The following is a 21,083-nucleotide window of genomic DNA, read 5'->3' on the forward strand; positions in this document are numbered from 1 at the left end:
CCTGGTAAAACCGACAAAAGATAAAAACCAGCACAGATATTGAAATGCTATGGAGCTTGCACTTGAACTTGTGACGGGGGTAAGTGGGTTCACAGCCCCCACTGTGCACAGGGAGGACAGTGGAGCAGGAAGGCCTTCTGGACTGCACTTAGGAGTCACGGCTGGGCTCTGCTTTGTCCCTAATTGAGTGTGTGGTCTAGGTCAAGCCTCATTTTCTCCTTTGCTTTCCAGAATGTCTAAAGCTTCTCACGGCTGGAAAATTGTTAGTGATAACCCTAACAGTAGCACAGCAACCACGAGCGAGCGTCTGCTGGGTTTCAGGCACGGTGCTGTGCACTTTACACACATTAGTTCATTCACTCACAGCTCAAGAGGAACCTTCGGTATCCCCATCGTTCAGACGAAAATCAACGGAGGTTCAGAGAAGTTAACTGTTAAAGGACCAAGCCAGGACCAAATTCCTGGCCCAATTCCAAAGCCTTCATCCCAACAAGTGCCCCTGAATCCCATCATCACAGTGGCACGTCCCCAAATCAGAATGGGACATGTTGCTGTTGAGCTCGGGGGCGAGCAAGTGGCAGGACACAGCTCTCCCCCAGCACCACACAGGACTCAGAATACCACGTCTGAGAGCATTTCCATCTAGTCGGAACCCTGGGACAGCAACATAGCTAAGTGAGGGGCTCCGTCTCAAGTGAGTCATTTCCCGTATGTGGTCACAGTCTGTCTCAGGCTGAAGCGGGACGGGGCCACAGTGCAGACGGGCCGGACTGTTACAGACAAACGTCCCCTCAAGACGGGGCCTTCTGGAGAGGCACGGACTGCCAAATACTGAGGCTGTCGTGACCATTTCTGGACAAAATACTACAACTCACATGTTTTAATGACACAACAAACCCACCGAAACCTCTAGTTAAAACTGTATAGAAGTGATGCAGTTAAAACAAATACTTTTTTGTCTGACCAAAGGAGGAATATTTTTTGACTTGTCACATTTTTAGAAGTTTTCCACCATAAAAGTATTCTTTAAAGTACAATAATTTTCACCACCACAGATTTAAAATTATGGATAAGAATATATTTTCTCATAAAAGTTCTACCAAAAATAGACTTTTTCCTTAACTTAAAAATACAGCTTTGGAAAGCAAAACTGGGAGTTGTTACAATTCATTACATGTTTTATAAACAGCAGTGAAAGAAATCAATAGAACGGATTCAGATTTAAATATAAAAATGTTCATTTCAAAAGCCTGACTTTGTCCTTTAATAACTTAAAGCTGGGGTTCTTGCTGATTTTCTTGTTAAAGATGGTGAGGAGCTCCTCTTCAGATTTGTGCTGTTCATCCGTCACCGCGTAATACTGAGCTAGAACCTTCACAAAGAAAAACAATCATCAGATGGGTGATTTCTCCTGAAAATTTACCTAAGGTGTTCTTTCTTTAACCCAGAAGTACCCGGTATTGGCAGCACAGGTGTGTTCTGCTTGCGGACATTCCGACACCTGTACATGTAGGAGCACCCTGCTGGACGTGTGCCACACACAGACACAGAGTCAGACACAAAAACAGAAGAAACCATTGCTCTGGAAGAAAAAGAGAGCAAAACACCAAGAACAGTCATTTTCAAGTTTAATATGGGCACTGTTCTGGCTAAGGAAGTACGATGGGATCTGGCCCAATTCCCTCCCATCAGCCCTGAGGAGCTAGTGAGCAGCTTGAAAATCACCGAGATACAAACAAATGTGTAGAATTTTAGATTAAAAAAACCCCAAAAACTGTACATCTCAAAATAAAGAAGGGGCCCTCCCCAGCTTCTGTACCTGGGTTCGTGCGCCATACCTTTTTCCTTAGCTTTTTGACGGCTACCTCATTGTCTGGGGCCTGTTTCAGAACTGCTTTAATCGTTCCCTTCCAGTTGAATTTACCTACAATATAAAAAAAAGACATTCTGTTTCGGCGTAGTGCCAGAGGGATGAAGAAATCACCTGTGTGACATCTATTTGCCACTCAGGAAATGAACCCACCCTGACAGTACCGAGGAGCAGGTCCCTGACCTGTCCGACCACAGCGGCCGACAAGCCTGACCCCCCTTCCAGGACTCGCTCTCAGAGTGAGCGGGTCAAGTAGGCACCCTAAGTCCCATCGCCACTACGAGAACAAAGCAGGAGGAATAAGTTACCAGTCTCAAGACTTCTGATATAGTTACAGTGATCAAGACTGTGTGGTATTTGTAGAGGGACAGAGACACAGATCAACGAAACAGAATTAAGAACCCAGAACGGAACCACACAAACCGCCAAACCGATTTTTGACAAAGGTACAAAAGCAATCCAATGAGGTAAAGAGCCTTCTCGACAAATGGTGCTGGGACAATTACACAGCGTCGGGCAAGACAGTGAACCTCGTACTAGGTCTCATACTTCATATAAAAATCAACTCAAACTGGATCACGGGCTTAAGAATAAAATATAACACCTTATATAAAACATTTAGAAAAAACATGGGGAAAAAAATCTTTGGGATCCAGGGCTAATAAGCAACAAGTTCTCAGACTTGGTACCAAAAGCATGACCTACAAATCAGGCTTCATCAAAACTAAAAAATTTACCCTATAAAAGCTTCTGTTAATGGGGGCGTTTGGGTCGCTCAGTCGGCTGAATGTCTGACTCTTGATTTTGGCTCTGGGTCGTGAGATCGAACCCATTGTTGGGCTCTGCACGGAGTGTGGAGCCTGCTTGGGATTCTTTCTCTTTCCCTCCCTCTGCCCCTCCCCCACTTGTGTTCTCAATCTCTCTCTCTTAGGGGGAAAAAAAAGGAAAAAATTTTAAAAAGATTCTATTAACAAAAGAAAAAGATAAGCTACAAACTGAAGGGAAAAAAAACCTTACAAACCACGTATCCCACAAAGAATTAGTATTTAGGACTAGATATATAAATAACTCTCAAATCTTAACAGTAAGAAAGAAAACCCAATCTGAAAATGGGCAGAAGACAGGAACAGACGTTATAATGAAGAGATAACACAGATGGCAAATGAGTACATGAAAAGATGTTCAACATCATCAGGGATAAACAAAATGACCCTGAGCTATTACTATACACTTATCAGAATGGAAAAAAAGAACAGTACCACCACCAAACCCTGGCCAGGACGTGGGAAAACGGAGTGTGACATTGCTGGGGTGATAAGGAACGGTACAGCCACTCCAGAAAATGCTGGCAGTTTCTTTAAAAACTCAACATGCAAGCACCACACCACACAGCCAACTGGGCTCCTGGACATTTCTTCCAGAAAAAGTGATGTGTGTTCCACACAAAAACTTGTGCATAAATGCAGACACAGCTTTCTTTGTAGCAGCCAGAGCCTGGAAACAACCCACACGTCCTCCAACAGATGAACGGTCAAACTCGTTCATGCATCCAAGCCATGGAGGAGGACTTCACAAAAGGACTGGATTACCAATTCATGCAGCAACCTGGATGTGTATCTCCAGATAATAAGGCCAAGGAAAAAGAGTTAATCTCAGAAATTCACAGACTAAATGATGCCAGTTGGGTAACCTTCTGAAAGTACGAGATTACAAAAATGGTAAACAGATCGGTGATTGCCGGGGTCACGTGGGACAGGGGAGAAATGGACATGCTACCCAGGGGCCCACAGTGGGGCTCCCTGTGGCGGTGGAAGCCTTCCTCTCTTGACTTTATCGATGTCAGCACCCTGGTGGAGATGCTTAGCTGTGCAGGATGTGATCCTTGGAGGAAACTGGGAGAAGGTTACATGGATACCTAGGTCTCTTATTTCTTACAACTGCATGTGAATCTATGGTCTTAAACAAACAAAAAGAATTTTAAAAAGCCTCACAGGTTCCAAGTTGGGTGTGGGTGGATTCTGAGCTAAGAGGTCTAACTGAGCTTAGGCAGTTACTGAACCTCCGTTAATAAAGCCTCGATTCTCATTGGAGTCCTGGGGTCTCTTCCTCATCAGCAGGACCCCAGGGAATGCTTTGGGTCCGAGGATGTAGGAGCAGCTCGGTGGAGGAGGCAGCATTTTAGGGGAATGATGAAGGTCTGGGACTGGATTCGGACAAGTACACATTCTGGCTGAGGGAGTTCCAAGCAAGGACACGCGGGAAACAGCCAGAGCCCAGAGGGGAACAGTTAGGTCTGGTGGGCACTTCTAGGAGAGTAAGAGGGGCAGGGTCAAGGGACGCAGGGAGAAGGGAAAGGGAACACAGTCTCAGAAAGCCATACTGGGTTTATCTTCAGGTCCAGAGATCATCTATTTATAGAGCCCAGACGGTTCTACCCTTAAAGCTAGACAGACACTGGAGAGTGACCGAAGAGCTCTCACTGGCTCTCGGGAGCCACACCCTCCCTGCTTTCCGTCTTCCACGGGCCTCTGGAGGGGATGATCTGCCTGAAGGCCCCAGGTCATCTCCCCCTTCCCCACCCTGGAGCGCAGACCTCTCCAAATGATGCAGGGATACCTTTTGTAGGAGCCTCACAGTTTTCTGGTTCTCCGCCCTCAGGGGGTTCTGAGAACTTTCTCTTTTTCTTCTTAGAATCTGCGTCATCTAGGTAAGTAGAAAGATTAAAAAAAAAAAAAAGATTTGCATTTATCATAGCAGCTACCATTTAATGAAAGGCATGCGTGGCCAGGCCGCCCACCTCCATCACCTTGCCCACCGCCCAAGCAGCCCGGCACCATGGGCCTCTCCTCCGCGTCACAGGAGCACATGGCAGGCTGAGGGGTGCTCACGTGCCTGCCCTGAGCCCAGAGCCTGTGCTTTCTGCCTTACTTGTTCAAATGGGGAGGTCTAACAGATTTTACCCAGCCCCAATTCACTGCTTTACGATCTGCTTCACAAAGCCCAGAGCATATGCTGGTCACACACCTTCCAAGTGCTTCTGCTTTCTCTTCCCAGGCCGGGCTTTCGTGGGCTCCTCCTCGGCGTCTCCCGCGCAGGCCCCAGCTCCATCCTCAGCCCTGTCAGCGGCCCCCTCGGCCTCACCAGCCTTGGTCTGGCTCTTCTTCCCTGCAGAGCCCAGGGCCTCCCCTTCGGCCTCCCGGCCTGTCTTGCGCTTCTTTGGCTTCTGATTCTTTGAATTCTCTTGGTGGTTTTCTAATTTCAGTTCTTTCTTCTCTTTTTTCCTATTCTTCTGCCTTTCTTCCTTCCTTTCTCTTTTATTCTTCTTCACCTCTGCTTGTTTTTCTGTGCTGTCATTTGTCCCAGAGGCTGGCACCTTGGCGGAAAGCTCTGCGCGGGGCGGGCTCGCTGCCTGGGCGAGGGGCTGCCGGTCTTGACCCTTACTGACTGCTTCCTTATTACGAGGCAAAACCGAAAGACACATAAATACTCATTCCAGACCATTGTTCACATCACTGCACGTTGTCTACTGAGCAAATTGTTCCAAGAAAAATGTCTACTACTTACCGTTTTATAACTCTGACCCCCCCGAACTAAAATGTAGCAGTAAATATTACCAAATGGGAAAAAACTTCCCCCAGCCCACACTCCACCCCGCATTTAACAGACGTTTTCATTCCACTGGAAAAGTGAAGAATCTTTATGTTACTTAAGCCAGATCTTTAATTTTAGTTCACTCTTCCCTTTTCTTTCTGATAGAAGATGACCACTTAGGTGTGGCAGAAACCACGGGAATCTACGCATCTGCAGACCTGGGTTCAAGCACCAGCTCGGTTCATTACTAGCTGGGGGACTCAGGGCAAGTTATTTATCTGCTCCGAACCCGTTTCCTCACTGACAGAATGAAAGGGAGTAAGATGTACCTTACACAGCTGATGTACGAATAAAATGGGCAGTTACGTCACGTGCCTCGCAGCTCACGGTGCTCAGTAAGGAGTAGACTGAAGGTGCTCAAATAAGCCACTTAGCATATAGGAAGGTTCTGTAAACTCTGCTGTACCCGACAGGCCTCACCTACTCATTGTTCCGCACAGAGCGTGACTCTCGGAGGAAAGGCGTCAGGGGCACGTGGACAGAGTGTGAGGCTCGAGGGGGAAGGAAACAGAGGAAGCTAAGGAGCTACACGGCCTGGAGGACGATAAACCTCCACTGGCCGCACTGCGGGTTCGAGCCGGCACAGCTCTGACCGAGAACAGACTCCGGCAGAGCACGTCCCACTGTCCGCTGCACCCCCAACTCCAAACATACGCCGGTCTCTACAACAGCCCCTTCTCAAGACGTGACCCCGGCAATGTCCTGAACTGCGCCGTGAGTCCTAACACGTCTGGACAGAGCTGCTCCGGGAACTGCTGGACTCCTCACCTGAGACCTGCGCCCCAGTCCCATCTTCACTGGTTACCAGCCAGGTGACAGGCCAGGTCACCTCCAGTCTTCTTCCTTTGGGAGACTGAATCTCAAGGAAGGAGCTCCTACCCCCCAATATGAGCCAAAAAAAGGACTGGCTTTGACTCACGCCTCATTCAGTTCTCTGCCCTAGCTGAGAGCACAGCCCCGGGAGAGGAACAGTAAACTAACTAGCTGCCGTTTCTCCAGCAGTTCAGAGAAATCAGCCAGACCAGGCACATGGCGGGCGGGCAGGGAATGAGCTCAGAAACAGACTCAGGAGGAAGACGGGGATAGTCGCCTCATTCCTGGCCTATGGTTTCATTCTTCTCATAGTCAGGCACTGTTATGACCACTGAGAGCCACAGACCTCATTCTGCCTTCTGCCCAGTTTAGACCATGTCTCCAGCTGGTGCCTCCCCTCTGCACCCAGAGGGGGAGATAGTCAACCCATCTTGTAGCCACTCGGTAATAGGTGGATAAACTCATTCCCCAACTTCTTTCTACTTCATTCCAAACTCTTCAAATGTGGTCTCTTCAGTGACACTGTCAGTGACCCTCTTTCCTACCAGAGCCCCTCCCACTCGGCGCCCCTCTTCCTGCCCTCCATTTCTTCCTTGCGCTTCCCAAGCCCTGTCCTGCTCTTCTGGCCTGGACCCACGTACACGGTCATCTGTCCCACACTGAACACAGCTCTGTGAGAGCAGGACTCTGGCCTGATTACAGCTGCCACACAGGGACGAGGCACGCTCTGTGCCAGGGCAGAGGAAGCATCCCCGTAGACGAGGACATGGGGCCTCCGGCTGGCTGGATCAACACCAGAGGTATGAACGGATGGGGCCACAGGGCCGTTTGCTTTGTGCCACACACGCTGGGATGTGCCGTGAAGCTCCCAGGGCAGAGGCAAAGCAGCCATAATCCATGTCTTACAGAGCTCAGTCTACATGAGCTGTGTACTGCTTATCCATTTACTCCTTAATATGTTCAGTTTCAAAAGGAATATCAGAAAAAAACTTTTTTAAAGTTTTGCAGTGAACTAAGTAATTCCAAATCTTTGATTTTTTACTTAAAATAATGGAAATACCTTTTAAAAAGCACATGCCACAGAAATGCTAATTATATGACTGGTGACAGCACCCGCTTCAGCAGCACTCATACTAAAACTGGGATAATGCAGAGATTAGCAGGCCCCGTGCAAGGATGGCACGCACGTGCCTGCTTCTAACATTCCAAAGGCCCAATCTGAACGTTCTGAGAGGGACAAATGCCAGGACAGTTTCACGGTTATCCCAAGGTGCTGCTCAAACTATTTTACGTACGTAGTCAACTCCTGGCAATGTGAGTAGAATAAAATACGGTCAGAAAAGCCCACTGTTGTTTTTAAAACTACTAATGATATAAGTCTCCAAATGGGATATAAGCTCCAAGTAGGAGCAAAGTACAGGTGAATTAATGGGGAAAAAATTTTTAAATTAGCAATGTCACCAGTAAGGTGGTCACACGATATCAAACAAGACTCTGCATGGAGTCCACATTTAGGGGTCTCACAGATCGAACCTGACAGGTGCCTAACTGAATTACTCCAGTGGGGTTCTCACTTCGCAGAGGGAAGGGGACAGACGCTCAGCAGGTGCCCACTACATACCAGCTCCCACAGAAAGGGGTGCTATGAAAGCTGCTTCAATCCACGTACGGGGCCTTCTGTAATCCCTTCACCTAAAAGAACCCCTAGTCATTCCTATGCCCTCATGGTTTATTCTCTTCATGGCACTGTCGCCACCTGACATATTTTACATTTTTTGTTCAGGGCCTGGCACAGATCGGGTGCTCACCAAGCACTGAGTAAATGCATGGATAGGGCTATCCACTTTTCTTTAAGACAAGGAAACTGAGGCTCAGAGAGGTTAAATAAAGTGCCCAAGATCAAACATTTGGCCAACAGCACAGCAGGGATTCAAACCAGGTCTGTCAGACGCCCAAAGCTCCTGCTCTTTCCAGTACATCCCATTGTCTGTTTTCTAACCATATTGTCTCCTGTTTGCTGGTACCACTATCAGACATTGGGATTAAATACCTCTCTCTGCACAATAAGGAAATCTTCTCTGCAGTGCATTCAGTTTATTCTTTCCCATAAATGAAGGCACAAAGAGGCTCTCTGAAAAAGAAGGCTGTCTTGACCTCCAAAAAAAAGCATTCTCATTTCATTATTACTAATTACTTTTGCCACACTGCAAATGTAAAATTCGATCTGACTTACATTACTGGAAGCTTCAGCAAAGATATTCCACACCTGCTCCAGAACAGATTCATTATGAACTTTTAAACTGTTCTTCATCCAGTTCTGTGAGGAACAAAAAGAGAAAACCCACTTGATCATTTTGACAGGTGCACGTACGCTCAGACACCAGTGGGCCACACATCCCCTCCACACAGGGAAGGCACAACAAATCCATACCTGAAATTTTGCCTTTTTCCTGGGAACGTTGTCAAAACCACTAATTTGCTCTAAAAGTTCTCTCACTTTGGGGCTGACGTTGGGTCTTTTTATTAACTCATTAATTTTCTACAAAAATGGAAGATAAAACAAAAATAATTAACAACTGGCACAGGAGTTTCATTAAAGTCAAATGGCTTTCACGGCTAGAGGCTTCTCATTTCAAGGCTAGATTTTATATTAATGTCTATGCTTACAAATTCACTACGGTACTGGAAGTCCTCGCCAGAGTAATTAGGCAAGAAAAAGAAATAAAGGCATCTAAGTTAGAAAGAAGCAAAATCATCTCTGTTCATAAATGATTTCATCTTACAGGTAGAACACCCTGAACATCCCACCAAAAAATCCCAATAGAACCAATAAATTGAGCAGTCACAGGACACAAAATCCACACTTGAAGATTAGGGTCTAGGTTTCTATACACTAACAAACCCTCTGAGAAGGAAATTAAGAAAACAATTTCATTTACAACAGCATCAAAAAGAATGAAATACTTAGAAATAAGCTTAGTCATTAAGGAGGGGGAAAACTTATATGCTGAAAACTGTAAACATTATTGAAAGAATTTAAAGACACAAATAGGGGTTCCCGGCTGGCTCAGTTGGAGGAGTGTGTGATTCTCGATTTCAAGGTTGTGAGTTCAAGCCCCATGTTGGATGTACAGATTACTTAAATAAATAAAACTTAAAAAAAAAAAAAGATGATTTTAAAAATAAATAAAAGAAGACACAAAGAAATGGAAAGACACCATGTTTGTGGGTTGAAAGACAATATTAATAGAAAACCCAGAAATAGACCCTCGGCTCTTTGGGCAACTAATCTTTGACAAAGTGGGAAAAAACATCCAGTGGAAAAAAGACAGTCTCTTCAATAAATGGTGCTGGGAAAATTGGACAGCTACATGCAAAAGAATGAAACTTGACCACTCTCTCACACCATACACAAAAATAAACTCCAAATGGATGAAAGACCTCAATGTGAGACAGGAATCCATCAAAATTCTAGAGGAGAACATAGGCAACAACTTCTATGACATCGGCCAGAGCAACCTTTTTCACGACACATCTCCAAAGGCAAGAGAAATAAAAGATAAAATGAACTTATGGGACTTTATCAGGATAAAGAGCTTCTGCACAGCCAAGGAAACAGTCAAAAAAACTAAGAGACAGCCCACGGAATGGGAGAATATATTTGCAAAGGACACCACAGATAAAGGACTGGTATCCAAGATCTACAAAGAACTTCTCAAACTCAATACACGAGAAACAAATAAACAAATCATAAAATGGGCAGAAGATATGAACAGACACTTTTCCAATGAAGACATACAAATGGCTAACAGACACATGAAAAAATGTTCAAAATCATTAGCCATCAGGGAAATTCAAATCAAAACCACACTGAGATACCACCTTACGCCAGTTAGAATGGCAAAGATAGACAAGGCAAGAAACAACAATTGTTGGAGAGGATGTGGAGAAAGGGGATCCCTCCTACATTGTTGGTGGGAATGCAAGTTGGTACAGCCACTCTGGAAAACAGTGTGGAGGTCCCTTAAAAAGTTAAAAATTGAACTACCCTATGACCCAGCCATTGCACTACTGGGTGTTTACCCCAAAGATACAGACGTANATATTAAGATGGCAATACTAACCAAAGTGATATACAGATTCAAATGCAATCCTATGAAAATCCAATTGACATTTGTGTTTTTTTGCAGAAACAGAAAACTCCATCCTAAAATTCACATAGAATCTGAAGGGACAACAAATGGCTACAATAATCTTGAAAAAGAATAAAGCTCATGCTTTCTGATTTCAAAGCTCATCACAAAGCTTAGAATAATCACAGAAGCATGGCACTAGCATAATGATGGACATGTCAACCAGTGTAATGGGGAGCCCAGAAGAAATAAACCTCGTATATATGGGCAAATGATTTTCAGAAAGGGTGATAAGACCCTTCAGTGGGGGAAGAACAGTCTTTTCAACAAACAGTGCTGGGGAAAAATGGATATCCACATGGAAAAGAAAGTGGAAAGAAAAGTTTAACTCTTACCTAACACTATATACAAAAAGTAACTCAAAAACGTATCAAACACCCAAACTTAAGAGCAAAAACCACAGAATGCTTAGAAGAAAACGGGGAAAATGTCACGACAATAGATCTGGGCAATGATTTCTTGTATAGGACACCAAAAGCACAAGCAACAAAAGAAAAAATAAGTTGGACTATATGAAAAATTTAAAATGTTTGTACATCAAAGACATTGTCAACAGAGTAAAGAGGCAATCTGCCCAACAGGAGAAACTATTTACAAATCATTTATCAGATAAGGGATTCATATCCTGAATACATAAAGAACTCCTACAACTCAAATATGAAAAACCCAATTATAAAACGGGCAAAGGGCTGGAATAGACATTTCTCCAAAGAAGATGTACAAATGCCCGACACATAAGAAGATACTCATCATCATTATCATTAGGGAAATGCACATCAAAACCAAAGTACGATACCCTGTCATACCCCTTGGGATTTTATTTTTATCAAAAAACAAAAACAAAACAAAACAGAAAAGCCTGAAAAGTGTTGGGGAGGATGTGGAAGCACTGGAAGCCTGTGCACCGCCAGTAAGAGTGTAAAGTGGTGCAGCTGCTGTGGAGAACAGTATAGTGGTTCCTCCAAAAACATACAAATCCAGCTAGTCCACTTCTAGGTACATGCCAAAGAGAATTGAAAGCAAGGACCCCAACATATTTGTACACCCATGGTCACAGCAGTATCATCCACAGTAGCCAAAAGGCTGAAGCAATTGAGGTCTCCACCAACATACGGGTTTATAACCAAAACACGGTCCATCTGCCACATGCTGCAACATGGAGGAACCCGCAGGACATTACGCTCAGTAAAATGAGCCAGCCGCAAAAGGGCAAATTTTGTATGATCACACTTATATGAAGTCCCTAGAGTAGTCGAATTCAGAGAGACAGAAAGCAGAATGGTAGATGCCAGGGGATGGGGGAGGAGGGGACATGAGGAGTTAGTGTTTGACAGGAACAGAGTTTCAGTTCGGGAAGATGAAGACGTTTCTGGAAATGGATGGTGGTGATGGCTGCACAATAAGGTGAATGTACCTAATTGTATACTTAAAAGTTAAGGTGGTCAACGCTATGTCATGTATAATTTAAAATTTTTTTAAAACTTGGAAAAAAAAAGAAAATAAGCCAAAAGTGATCAACAGAATCAGACAAAAATGGCTATTACAGGCTAGGAAATTACTTGAGGACCAAGATAACAAGTGCATTAAGATCTAATAAATCTAAAATGGCAAGAACAGAGATGAAAATTAAATTAGTGAGCTAGGAAAATGCTTACGGCAATCTCAGGGAAGGCAGAGGAAAAAGACTGTTATTAAAGCGAGAGCAATGACAGCACACAAGAAAGATGGTCACTCATGAGCCATAAGAAGGACAAATAAATATAATGCAGGACAACATCCCTGCGTTAGGAAAGAATTAAAGCTACATAAAAACAGACCAGAAAAAATGGATACAGGAAACTAAGAGGAGGATGAGACAAAGACCCTCTAGACCTTCAGGCAGAAAAACAAATCAAGAAAATGACACAAGGTAAACAAGGCAGAAGTCAAGCCGGCTGGGCACCGGACAGAACGGCACACGGTGTCAGAAGATTGTAACAGGGCACTTGGTGACAAAGCTCAGAGGAAGACACTGTGACCCAAGCAAGTGGGCGATCTCTCCCTGACCCATCTATCCACTCTGTGTGTGAGCACAGAGACAGCTAGAAGGATGCTCCAAGAACATTAATACTGACAGGATTCCAACATTGTCTTTAAAACTGAAGGGTTTAGGATTTAAAGAAAAGAACAAAACCCCCGAGCCCAGGTGTCAGGTCACAGCCGGCTCGGTTACTCTCCCAGCATTCCACATTTAGTCTCTCCATCTGTTCACACGGTCAGCTAGGGGCGGAGGGAGGAATCCGATGGCTGGTGGGCAAGTGAGCCAGGACAGAAGCTGAAGGAGAGCTCTTGACCTAGAATACAATGACACGGCTTCTGAAGCCTGACAGTGTACGGCAGGCCTAGCAAACCTGCTCTGTAAAGGCTCAGGAAGCGAAGACGTTTAGGCTTTGCGGACCGCCCGGTTTCTGTCCCAACTGCTCAACGCTGCGCTGGCAGCTCTAAGTAACAGACCGCATGTAAACAGACGGTGTAGCTGTGGTGGGCTGCGGTCTGCGGACCCCTGCCCTTAGAGGGTTTCCTTCAAGATGTGGCGGAACTCCTACACCCAGGTACCACAAGCTCGGGGCCCAGAATGTCATGTTTCTTGGGGAGGATTAAGATAGGATATGAGCCCCAAAGGGAGGCTGATGGTCGCCGGCCTAAATATCTTCGTTAAAAAAAGGAGTGTCGCTAGCTTCTCAATCTGCACTGGGCACTTAGTCCTTTGTGAATGGAAGATTTTCCCCCCAGGAGTTTGCTGACTCAGTGAGCTAGTGAATACCAGAAAACTCACATTTAAACTCCAACATCAAAGGGAGTTAACCTTTATTTGGTTTCTAGGAGAATAGAGAATTTCCACAAAGACTGCATTTGTCTTTTCTTTCTCCTGCCTTCTATTCTGAATCCTTCCTGCTATCCGTTCTGTAAATGGTAAGTACCATTCTGGAGGCTATACCTCTCGGTGAATTAGGGATTTTGTGCTTTGGCCATTTTTACTGTGCATGTTTCCATTTTATTTAAGTAGAAAATTCCTTATATTTATGAAAACATCTTTATTTTGCCTGATTCTGATAATTGGCAGATATGGCAGATTACTACACGGTTTGAGTGATAAAAGCTGAATTATCACTAGAAGCACATAAAGATTAGCAAGCTTCCACTCAGTCTCACAGCCAAGGGAAAGGGAGTGAGAATTCTAAAATGGTTTTGCAAGAAGTCTGCAAAACATATGGTTTAAAGACAAGATACGCTGCAACTGTATTAACAGAGAAATAAAGAACTCTTGGTGGGAACACCTGACCAAGACCGGATGTTTCTGCGTCTGGCCTGCACATGTGATGCATTTGTTCGCAGTCTTCCGGAGAAAGCGGGAGATGTCAGAAGCAGCTACCTGATGAATTAGAAAGACCTTACCTGAATCCATGCCTGCTGTTTAATGTCGCCTTTGTGGGTTTTACCTTCATAACCTTTGCCACCATACTTCTGTTCCTCACTGATGCACTTCACGTGGTTTTTGTAGTCGTCGCCCCTTCAAAGTGACAGAAAGTGCCACCATCAGACTGACCCTCCAACCGGATGCTCTATCTGGTGCTCACAAGCTGCCCGTGCCTTCTGCACTCCACACTTCCACTGTGCTTATCACCCCCTTCCTCCTAATTGTTCAATAGAAAGCACACCCCCAAACTTTCTACCCATTTTTATACAAACGTCTTAAACCCCATTGGCAGGCAGGTTTTTTTTTTTGTCATAGTCAGCATAAATAGAATGTAAGAAAGAAAAATAATTATCTGCAATGGGGTAGCTTTAGCTTAAATAACAAAATCTCTATGATTTCCTGGCAATATAGTAGGCCATCACTAACTCGTGGTAGAGTCAGTTAAAAGCTGGAGTAAAATCTTGTCACTAAAAAGTTCTAGACCTGCGAGTGCTGGCAAACAAGGAGACTCGATTCTGTCTCCTACGATCATTTTGAAGCTCCGTGGGATCCTTGGGGAAATGCCTGAGAGCAGGCTGGGGGCAAAGTCCCCCAATGAGAAACCACCCAATTTTCACCTGTTTTATAGATCAGGCTTCCTCTCAAGATTAGGTATGAACAAAGTCTTCAGCTGTTTCCAAAAATTGTTTTTTTTAAAAAAAAAATCACTGCTCTAGAATGAAACTAAAACGGACTTTTAGCAAATGTCATCCAAACACCACAGAGGACACTGAGGCCCATGCACCAGAAGCCGCCTTTGCACTTAAACTGTGTGAAGCTGAGGGGACTCAGCATGAGACTGAGGCGAGCCGTCTGCACATAATGGCTCACCTCAGGAAAGAGTAGGGTAAGCAAGTCAAAGATCTGTCCTGCCCCCGCCCCCTAGTCCTCACCTTTCCAGAGATCCCTCAGTAGAAGGACCCGACACACTTGGGGGCCAGGACCCATGAACTTCTAGGGGGGAACCAGTCTCCCCGCTACCCGCCCCCCCAATGTGAATGAGTCAACTCATTTTCTGGTTTATAAATCCAGCTCTTCCGTGTGACCAGCACACCGTGCTCCTGAAGACTTACTCTGGATGGCCACCTCTCAGGCTCTGGTAACGGTGGCAAGGAGGTGTCGCTGAGTGCCCCCCCCCCCGTTTGCTCTTTGGACCATCCTTAGAAAGCAAATACTCTGTAAAGCACTTTTTTTTTTCTTAATTTCTTTCCTCAAACTTGCCTCCATTTTTTTTTTAAGGCTTCATGGGGCCAGGGCTTCTAAAACCGGTGTCGACCTTTAATATGATCTACGTGAATTATGTAGAATTTACCAGAAATCTTTACCGCAGTCAATGCAAGACAGGCATTCACAGTTTCTGCAAACAGCCACATGCTTTTCCACTTGTACTTTCTTGACTGATTCACCACATGCATTGCATGTAAAAAACACCATTTTTAGCTAAATGGTTAAGTATTCTCTATCCAAGATAGGTTTGAAGTCTTGACCTGAGAATTAAAAGAAAGGAAAAAATAATCATCATTGTAATCTGAAACTTCTGTTCTCAAGAAACAATCATACAGCTCACTTTTCAACCATAATTTCACATGAAAATAGCTACAAAGAACAGAATCAAAGTTGATTAGCAATCTACATAAAACTCTACCAGCATGTAAGTAAAGTTATAACTAACAGTAATGGTCGCTGACATTTGTTAAGCACGTGCTTACCATGGGGGGGGCGCTGTTCTAAGAGCTTTATACATATTAACCTATTTAATCCTCACAGCAACCCTGTGAGGGGACTACTGTGTACAATTTATACGGTGAACGGAAAGACAAAGAGATTAAGTTACTTGCCCAAGGTCACACAGTAGCAGAGCCAGGATTTAAATTTGGCAGGCTGGCTCTAGGGAAGAAGTTTTAGGGGCATTAAGCAAAATGTCTTACCTTCTCTAAAAAGGTTAAGTTTGCTTGCCCCTCCCCCCACCACCCTTGCCTTTAGGTGTGAACTGCCAAATTATTTCAGTACATAATGAGGGGGAATTCGGGAAGGTTTAGAAAATGAAGAGGTCTCAACATTTCTCAAAACACAAAAAACATTCATACAGGCATGAGTATGTACCCACAGGTGTTAAATATGAGGATATGCCCCTCCGAGGGTTTTAGCGGACACGGAATAGGTGAGGGAGGGTCCTCCTTCATGTGGCTTCTTATCGGATCAATGAAGAAGTGAAACCACCTATCAAGGTGTGCCAGCTGCTGGGCTCTGAATTACTGGAGGGCATTCACAGACCCACATGTCCCAAGCACTGCCCCAAGATTTAGTATGTCTGTTGCAAATACATAACCACCATTTACAGATTTCATGGAGACACTCTGTGCTCAATGAGACACAAATTTACCCAAAAGTATTACGGGAATCACAGTAACTTGCCATAGCTACATAACTTTTTAATCACTATATCCTTAAAGAATATTGTAGTTTTACATTATAAATAAGCTTCACAGCAAAAATATTGACAACCGTTTGACCAGCACCTTTTTCCTCCTTATAAAGGTGAAGGTAAAGGTCAGGTAAACTGGTGCACTCTGATGCAAACAGAAACCCTTCAGCACAGATGAGCAATCGGGTTCAGAAGAGAATTCCCATGCACGAAATCATACTTTCTCCTCCACTCCCATGTTCTAGGTCGCTGTCAGGTCACACATAAGGAAGTTTCAGGGTTGTCTGCTTCCATTCAGCCTTGAATGGAAACGTATATCCTGACTGCAACACCAGGGTTTACAAAGGCCCAGCCATTTCTCGTGGAAGCCTCTCACCCTGTGGGGCACCGTTGGACATCAGCTTGCCGGATACGCTACATACAAAGGCAGACCCCTGGCTCGGGTTCCCCTGCGCAGCTTGCCATCAGTGTGGCCTGGCTCGGGAGGGCACGTGGTCAGCTACAGCCCCGCACCCAATCCAGACAGAAGCAAACATGATTGTTCTGGGATGTAAGGCAACCATGCCCATCTTCTCATCTGGTTATCGTAAAGATGCGTCAACTAGTCACAAGTCCTGGGGAGCTGCCGTCACGTGGGCTATGACCCAGCTCCCTCCAACCCTGGCATTCTGCAGGCAGCAGACAGATGCTCAAGGGCAGGCAATGAGATCACCGGCTGCTCTGCCTCACAAGGGAAGAACAAAGGCAGAAACAAGAACTAACACATTATTCAGTAGTCTGTGGGGGCACTTTTGTGTAGGAACCAGAGCAAATCGTTAATTAGTCACCAAGAAATGGATGGCCATTGTAACCACAAGGTACAAGCAGCTGCAGTAAGCCAAATTACTGAAAATTTTAAAAGTACTTTCATAATGAAATCCAAAAATGAAAAATACCCCCTCAAACTTAAGCTATGGCCTAGAGCTTTCTGAATTTCATGCAGAGGTCTGTTCTGTTTCTCGATCGAGGGGACGAGGGGAGGGGAGAAGGTTTCGGCAAACTCTGAGATCCAACTGGGAGACACAGTCTGTCATGGAACGTCAGGAATTAAAGGCCCAGGGAGGACAGCTGGAAACAAAACGTATCAACTGAAAGAAGCCAGTGATGTTGACAAAGAAGATGCTCGGAATATCTGTGCAAATCATGTTACCTCTCTGGGGATTAGCCACGCACTGTGTAAACATCAATTCGCAAGAGGATTAGAATTTGGTCACGTGTCCCATTGGAAAAATACCCCTTTGACCCTTTTCATTTGGTCTTTTGTGGCAAATGTTCACATTTAGAATTTTTTTTCTTTTTAAGCAGAATGGGTAGCTTGCAGGGAAAAGTCACAACTCAGTGTCTCCGCGCCTCCGGATTTTTACAGCCACCGCTGCATTTTCACACTTGATCTCAAATGGGGACAGTGTGGCCACCGGCTTGTTAATGAGATACCTTTGTAAGGAGCTTACCCCTCCCTTATTTAGAGCTCTGAGAACACTCCAGCACTAGCGAAGAGTCACCCTGATCATGCCTCATATCTAACACCTTCCTGTATGCAGTAAACACGTGTGTGTGTGGGGGGGGGGTGGGCTGCAAACACCAGCAAGCTCTGAACTATCTTAACCTCACCGCGGACAGCGTGGCCCAAGTCTAGTGCAGGCTTAACAACTGCAGAAGCGTAAATGCTATAAACTTACAAAAAGATGCCTTCTGAAAAGTCAGTTCCTCTAATGGAAGATAGCAACCACTGCCTAAAACAAAAAATGACACTCAAATTTCACAAAATTAAGTAAATGCGAAAGAACTTTTAAATAAACTTTCAAATGGATATTTTTGGTAAATTTGTAACATTTACACTTCGGAAATTTGGAAAGCCGGAAACAAGCTGCATTACAACTTTTAGGACACTCTGTCTGCAGGGCTCAGATATGTATTTCAACATTCAGTCCCAAGCGTAAAGACACGATGGCATTCTTTAAGGGGCTGGGGCTAAATAAGGATCCCCTTTTCCTTCCCTGGCTCCCCAACTCTCTGTGCACAAGGCCAGGTCCCAGTACAGTCACAGAGATTCTATATGCTCTTGCTTCGAGAGATGTGGACACATGAAAATAGAAAGTAGTGTTCATGCACTGTTCGAGAACATACCCAGTTCTCACCCCAGGTAAGTCACTGTAATTCATTTCGGCAGAACTTTGGTCAACGCCAAGCGTGCATCGGGATCCAGACACACCTGGGTGCCTTCCCCATAGGAGACCAGTCTCTGTGTGAGCTTCTGGCTGTCTATTCATCTGTCTGGTTAACTTACTGAGCTCTTAGCAGATGCCAAGAGAAAGATGATGAATTACACAGAATACGGTATTAGCTCTCCAGAAAGCCATTTCACACTAACAATCATAACTGTACCCAACACCTCCAGAACAGGTGTGATCACACCACCACCCCAGCATCTGTAAGAGAAAACAGAGGCTCAGAGAGGTTAAGTGATTAAGCTGGAGATACAGGGAGTGGCAGAGGTAACCTGAGACAAGCCCAAGCTTCTGCCCTGCCTATCATGACTTGTCATGTTTATGGGCATTTGGTGGCCGTTGCTCAGCATGTGGGACCCTGAACCCTCATCCCAAAAGAAAAACAACAAAAAGGGCTCTACAATGATCTTCCATTTTACACTGTAAGGATTCTAAGGTCCTCACACACTGAGCAAAGATACAACCATGTCCCAGCTAAAGAGGTCAGGTGTTGGAAAATGAGGCTGAGTTGAGGGGAGCAGGTGGCAACAGTAAGGGGCTGGGAACTTGTGAGGGATTTGGGGCACCTCAAGCTCCTCTTATCAGGATGGTGGCCACATTCTGTTGAGTCAGGGCCAGAGATCTGAGCTGGAGCCTGTACCTGCCAATGACCTCAAGCTATCCTAACTTCCCAGATTCTGTTCACCTATAAAACAGCTCTAATATCTATCTTAGAGCACTGTGTGGAAAATAATAGGAAAGATTCATCCTAACTCAATGTTAGAAAGAATTTCCTAAGACCTATTAATTTGCCCATCAATGCTATTACACCCAGTCCCCTCCCAAACCCATATCTCTTTAAACATGACCCTCACTCATCTAGCTTCATAAATTCACTCATCTCCTCTGGCTCCCCACCCCACAAGGGCCTACTCTACCACCCTGTTCCCCAATACAAGGACCTCACGTTTATTTCTGGAATTGGGATTTGGAGTTCTCTTTAAACCTTCCTGCCTCTACGTTTTTAAATTGTTTATTTTTACAAAAACTACATTCACTGTTCTTAAAATTCTCTCATGGCCGTGTACACACAGACGTAAACCCCACCACCGCTGCCAAAACAGCCCACCTGGGGGCCCAGGCTGGCAACCTCAGCACAATCCCCAATGTGTCCCGTGACCTCCAACAAGTCACTGTCCCCTCTGACCTTCAGGCTCTCCCATCTGTGAAACAAGGGGTCAGGAGCCCCTTCCAAGGGTAGAATTCCAAGAAACCAAGGGTATGGTGCAAGGGAAGGACAGAGTACACACTGTCCACCATCTTGTCTAAGCCCCTGAATGTGGGGTGAGGAGGATCTCCATGTGCATTCACCCTATGAGGCAGGAACATCTAGCTCCATCCAACAGATGAGCACAGGGAGGCTGGGAGAAGCTGAACCATGTCTCTCCACTTCCCCAAGCACTACATCCCCAGCATCCCTTCACTCGTGTAACATCTGGAAGTCTACCACATGTCAGACACTATGCTAGGCACTTGGGGCCTGAGGGTGCTGTGTGAGTCCCGTGTGAGCCCTCTGCAGGGAAGTCAGCCTTGCAAGTACACCCCACCTGTCTGCCCAGAGGTGGGTGCTGCAGAAAATCTTGACATTTACTGGTCCAGGTGCCAAGCCCTGTCCTAGGCAGTTAATATATTTGTGCTCATGTATTCTTTGCAACAGTACTCTGAGTTAGGTCCTATATTATTCCCTTTTGATAGACCAAGACACCGAGGCACAAAACGATGAAGTAACTTGCAAAACGTCACACATCCAGTTAGTGGCAAACCTGGACTCCCAGGCAGTTACATACAGCGGCCCGAAGTCGGTGGTCTCAAGTACTGTGCCCTAAGGCCTCCTCCTTAGGGACAGAGCTCCCCAAGCCTCAGGGAGGACGAGAGCCTTGTCCCCCATGCAGCAATGCTGAAGCCCAGTCCCGCGGTGACCCTGGACGGGGGGGGGGGGGCGGGGGGGGTTCCCGGCACGGGGACCTTTCCGTCTTAAAACCGGGAAGACTCGGTCAGCCTAAGTCCAGGGCTCCTTCCACTGCCCCAGAGTACGAGTGAGATCTGAATGGACTGCCTCCTCCTTCCGTGGGTAAGCCCAAGGAAGGGTTCTAATGGTTGGAAACGCAGGCATCCGCCACACCGCCCGCTCCTGAGCCTCAGCCTCCCGGGTCGGACCTCTGGGCCGCCGCCCCTCACCTCTCAGCCAGCGCCCGCCAAAGGTTTCAACCCGCCGCAAGGAGCACGTGGAAACGCCGCCGCCCGTCCAGCGCTGCAGCCACCTCCCTCCAGAGCGTCCCGGCGCAGAACTCGCTTCGGGACCGCCCCGCGCGCTTGCGCGCCGCGGCCA

The 21,083-nt window shown here is 45.7% G+C and overlaps 1 protein-coding gene across 1 annotated transcript; it reads right to left on the minus strand.

Moving 5' to 3' along the window:
* Window positions 1-1,056: 1,056 nt before the first annotated feature.
* On the minus strand, window positions 1,057-21,079 carry LYAR (Ly1 antibody reactive). The gene is made up of 9 exons (XM_002923286.4): window positions 20,933-21,079; window positions 15,336-15,510; window positions 13,963-14,077; window positions 8,766-8,873; window positions 8,568-8,651; window positions 4,895-5,321; window positions 4,487-4,573; window positions 1,839-1,924; window positions 1,057-1,372 (listed from the first exon to the last, which is right to left on the minus strand). The coding sequence occupies exons 2-9, from the start codon at window positions 15,455-15,457 to the stop codon at window positions 1,238-1,240; spliced, it is 1,164 nt and encodes a 387-aa protein (XP_002923332.1). The 5' UTR covers window positions 15,458-15,510; window positions 20,933-21,079; the 3' UTR covers window positions 1,057-1,237.
* Between the last annotated feature and the right edge of the window lie 4 nt (window positions 21,080-21,083).

The sequence above is a fragment of the Ailuropoda melanoleuca genome, chromosome 11 (assembly GCF_002007445.2).
Source record: "Ailuropoda melanoleuca isolate Jingjing chromosome 11, ASM200744v2, whole genome shotgun sequence".
NCBI lineage: Eukaryota > Metazoa > Chordata > Mammalia > Carnivora > Ursidae > Ailuropoda > Ailuropoda melanoleuca.

Bases quoted from the DNA above. Each gene is read 5' to 3' on its own strand.
- LYAR (XM_002923286.4), bottom strand. From the start codon at position 15,457: ATGGTGTTTTTTACATGCAATGCATGTGGTGAATCAGTCAAGAAAGTA. The intron at 8,652-8,765 runs GTATGGATTTGT...TGTTCCTCACAG, and splicing joins GGAAAAAGGCAAAATTTCAG to AACTGGATGAAGAACAGTTT. The intron at 4,574-4,894 runs GTGTGTGACCAG...CTACTTACCTAG, and splicing joins AAAGCAGAAGCACTTGGAAG to ATGACGCAGATTCTAAGAAG.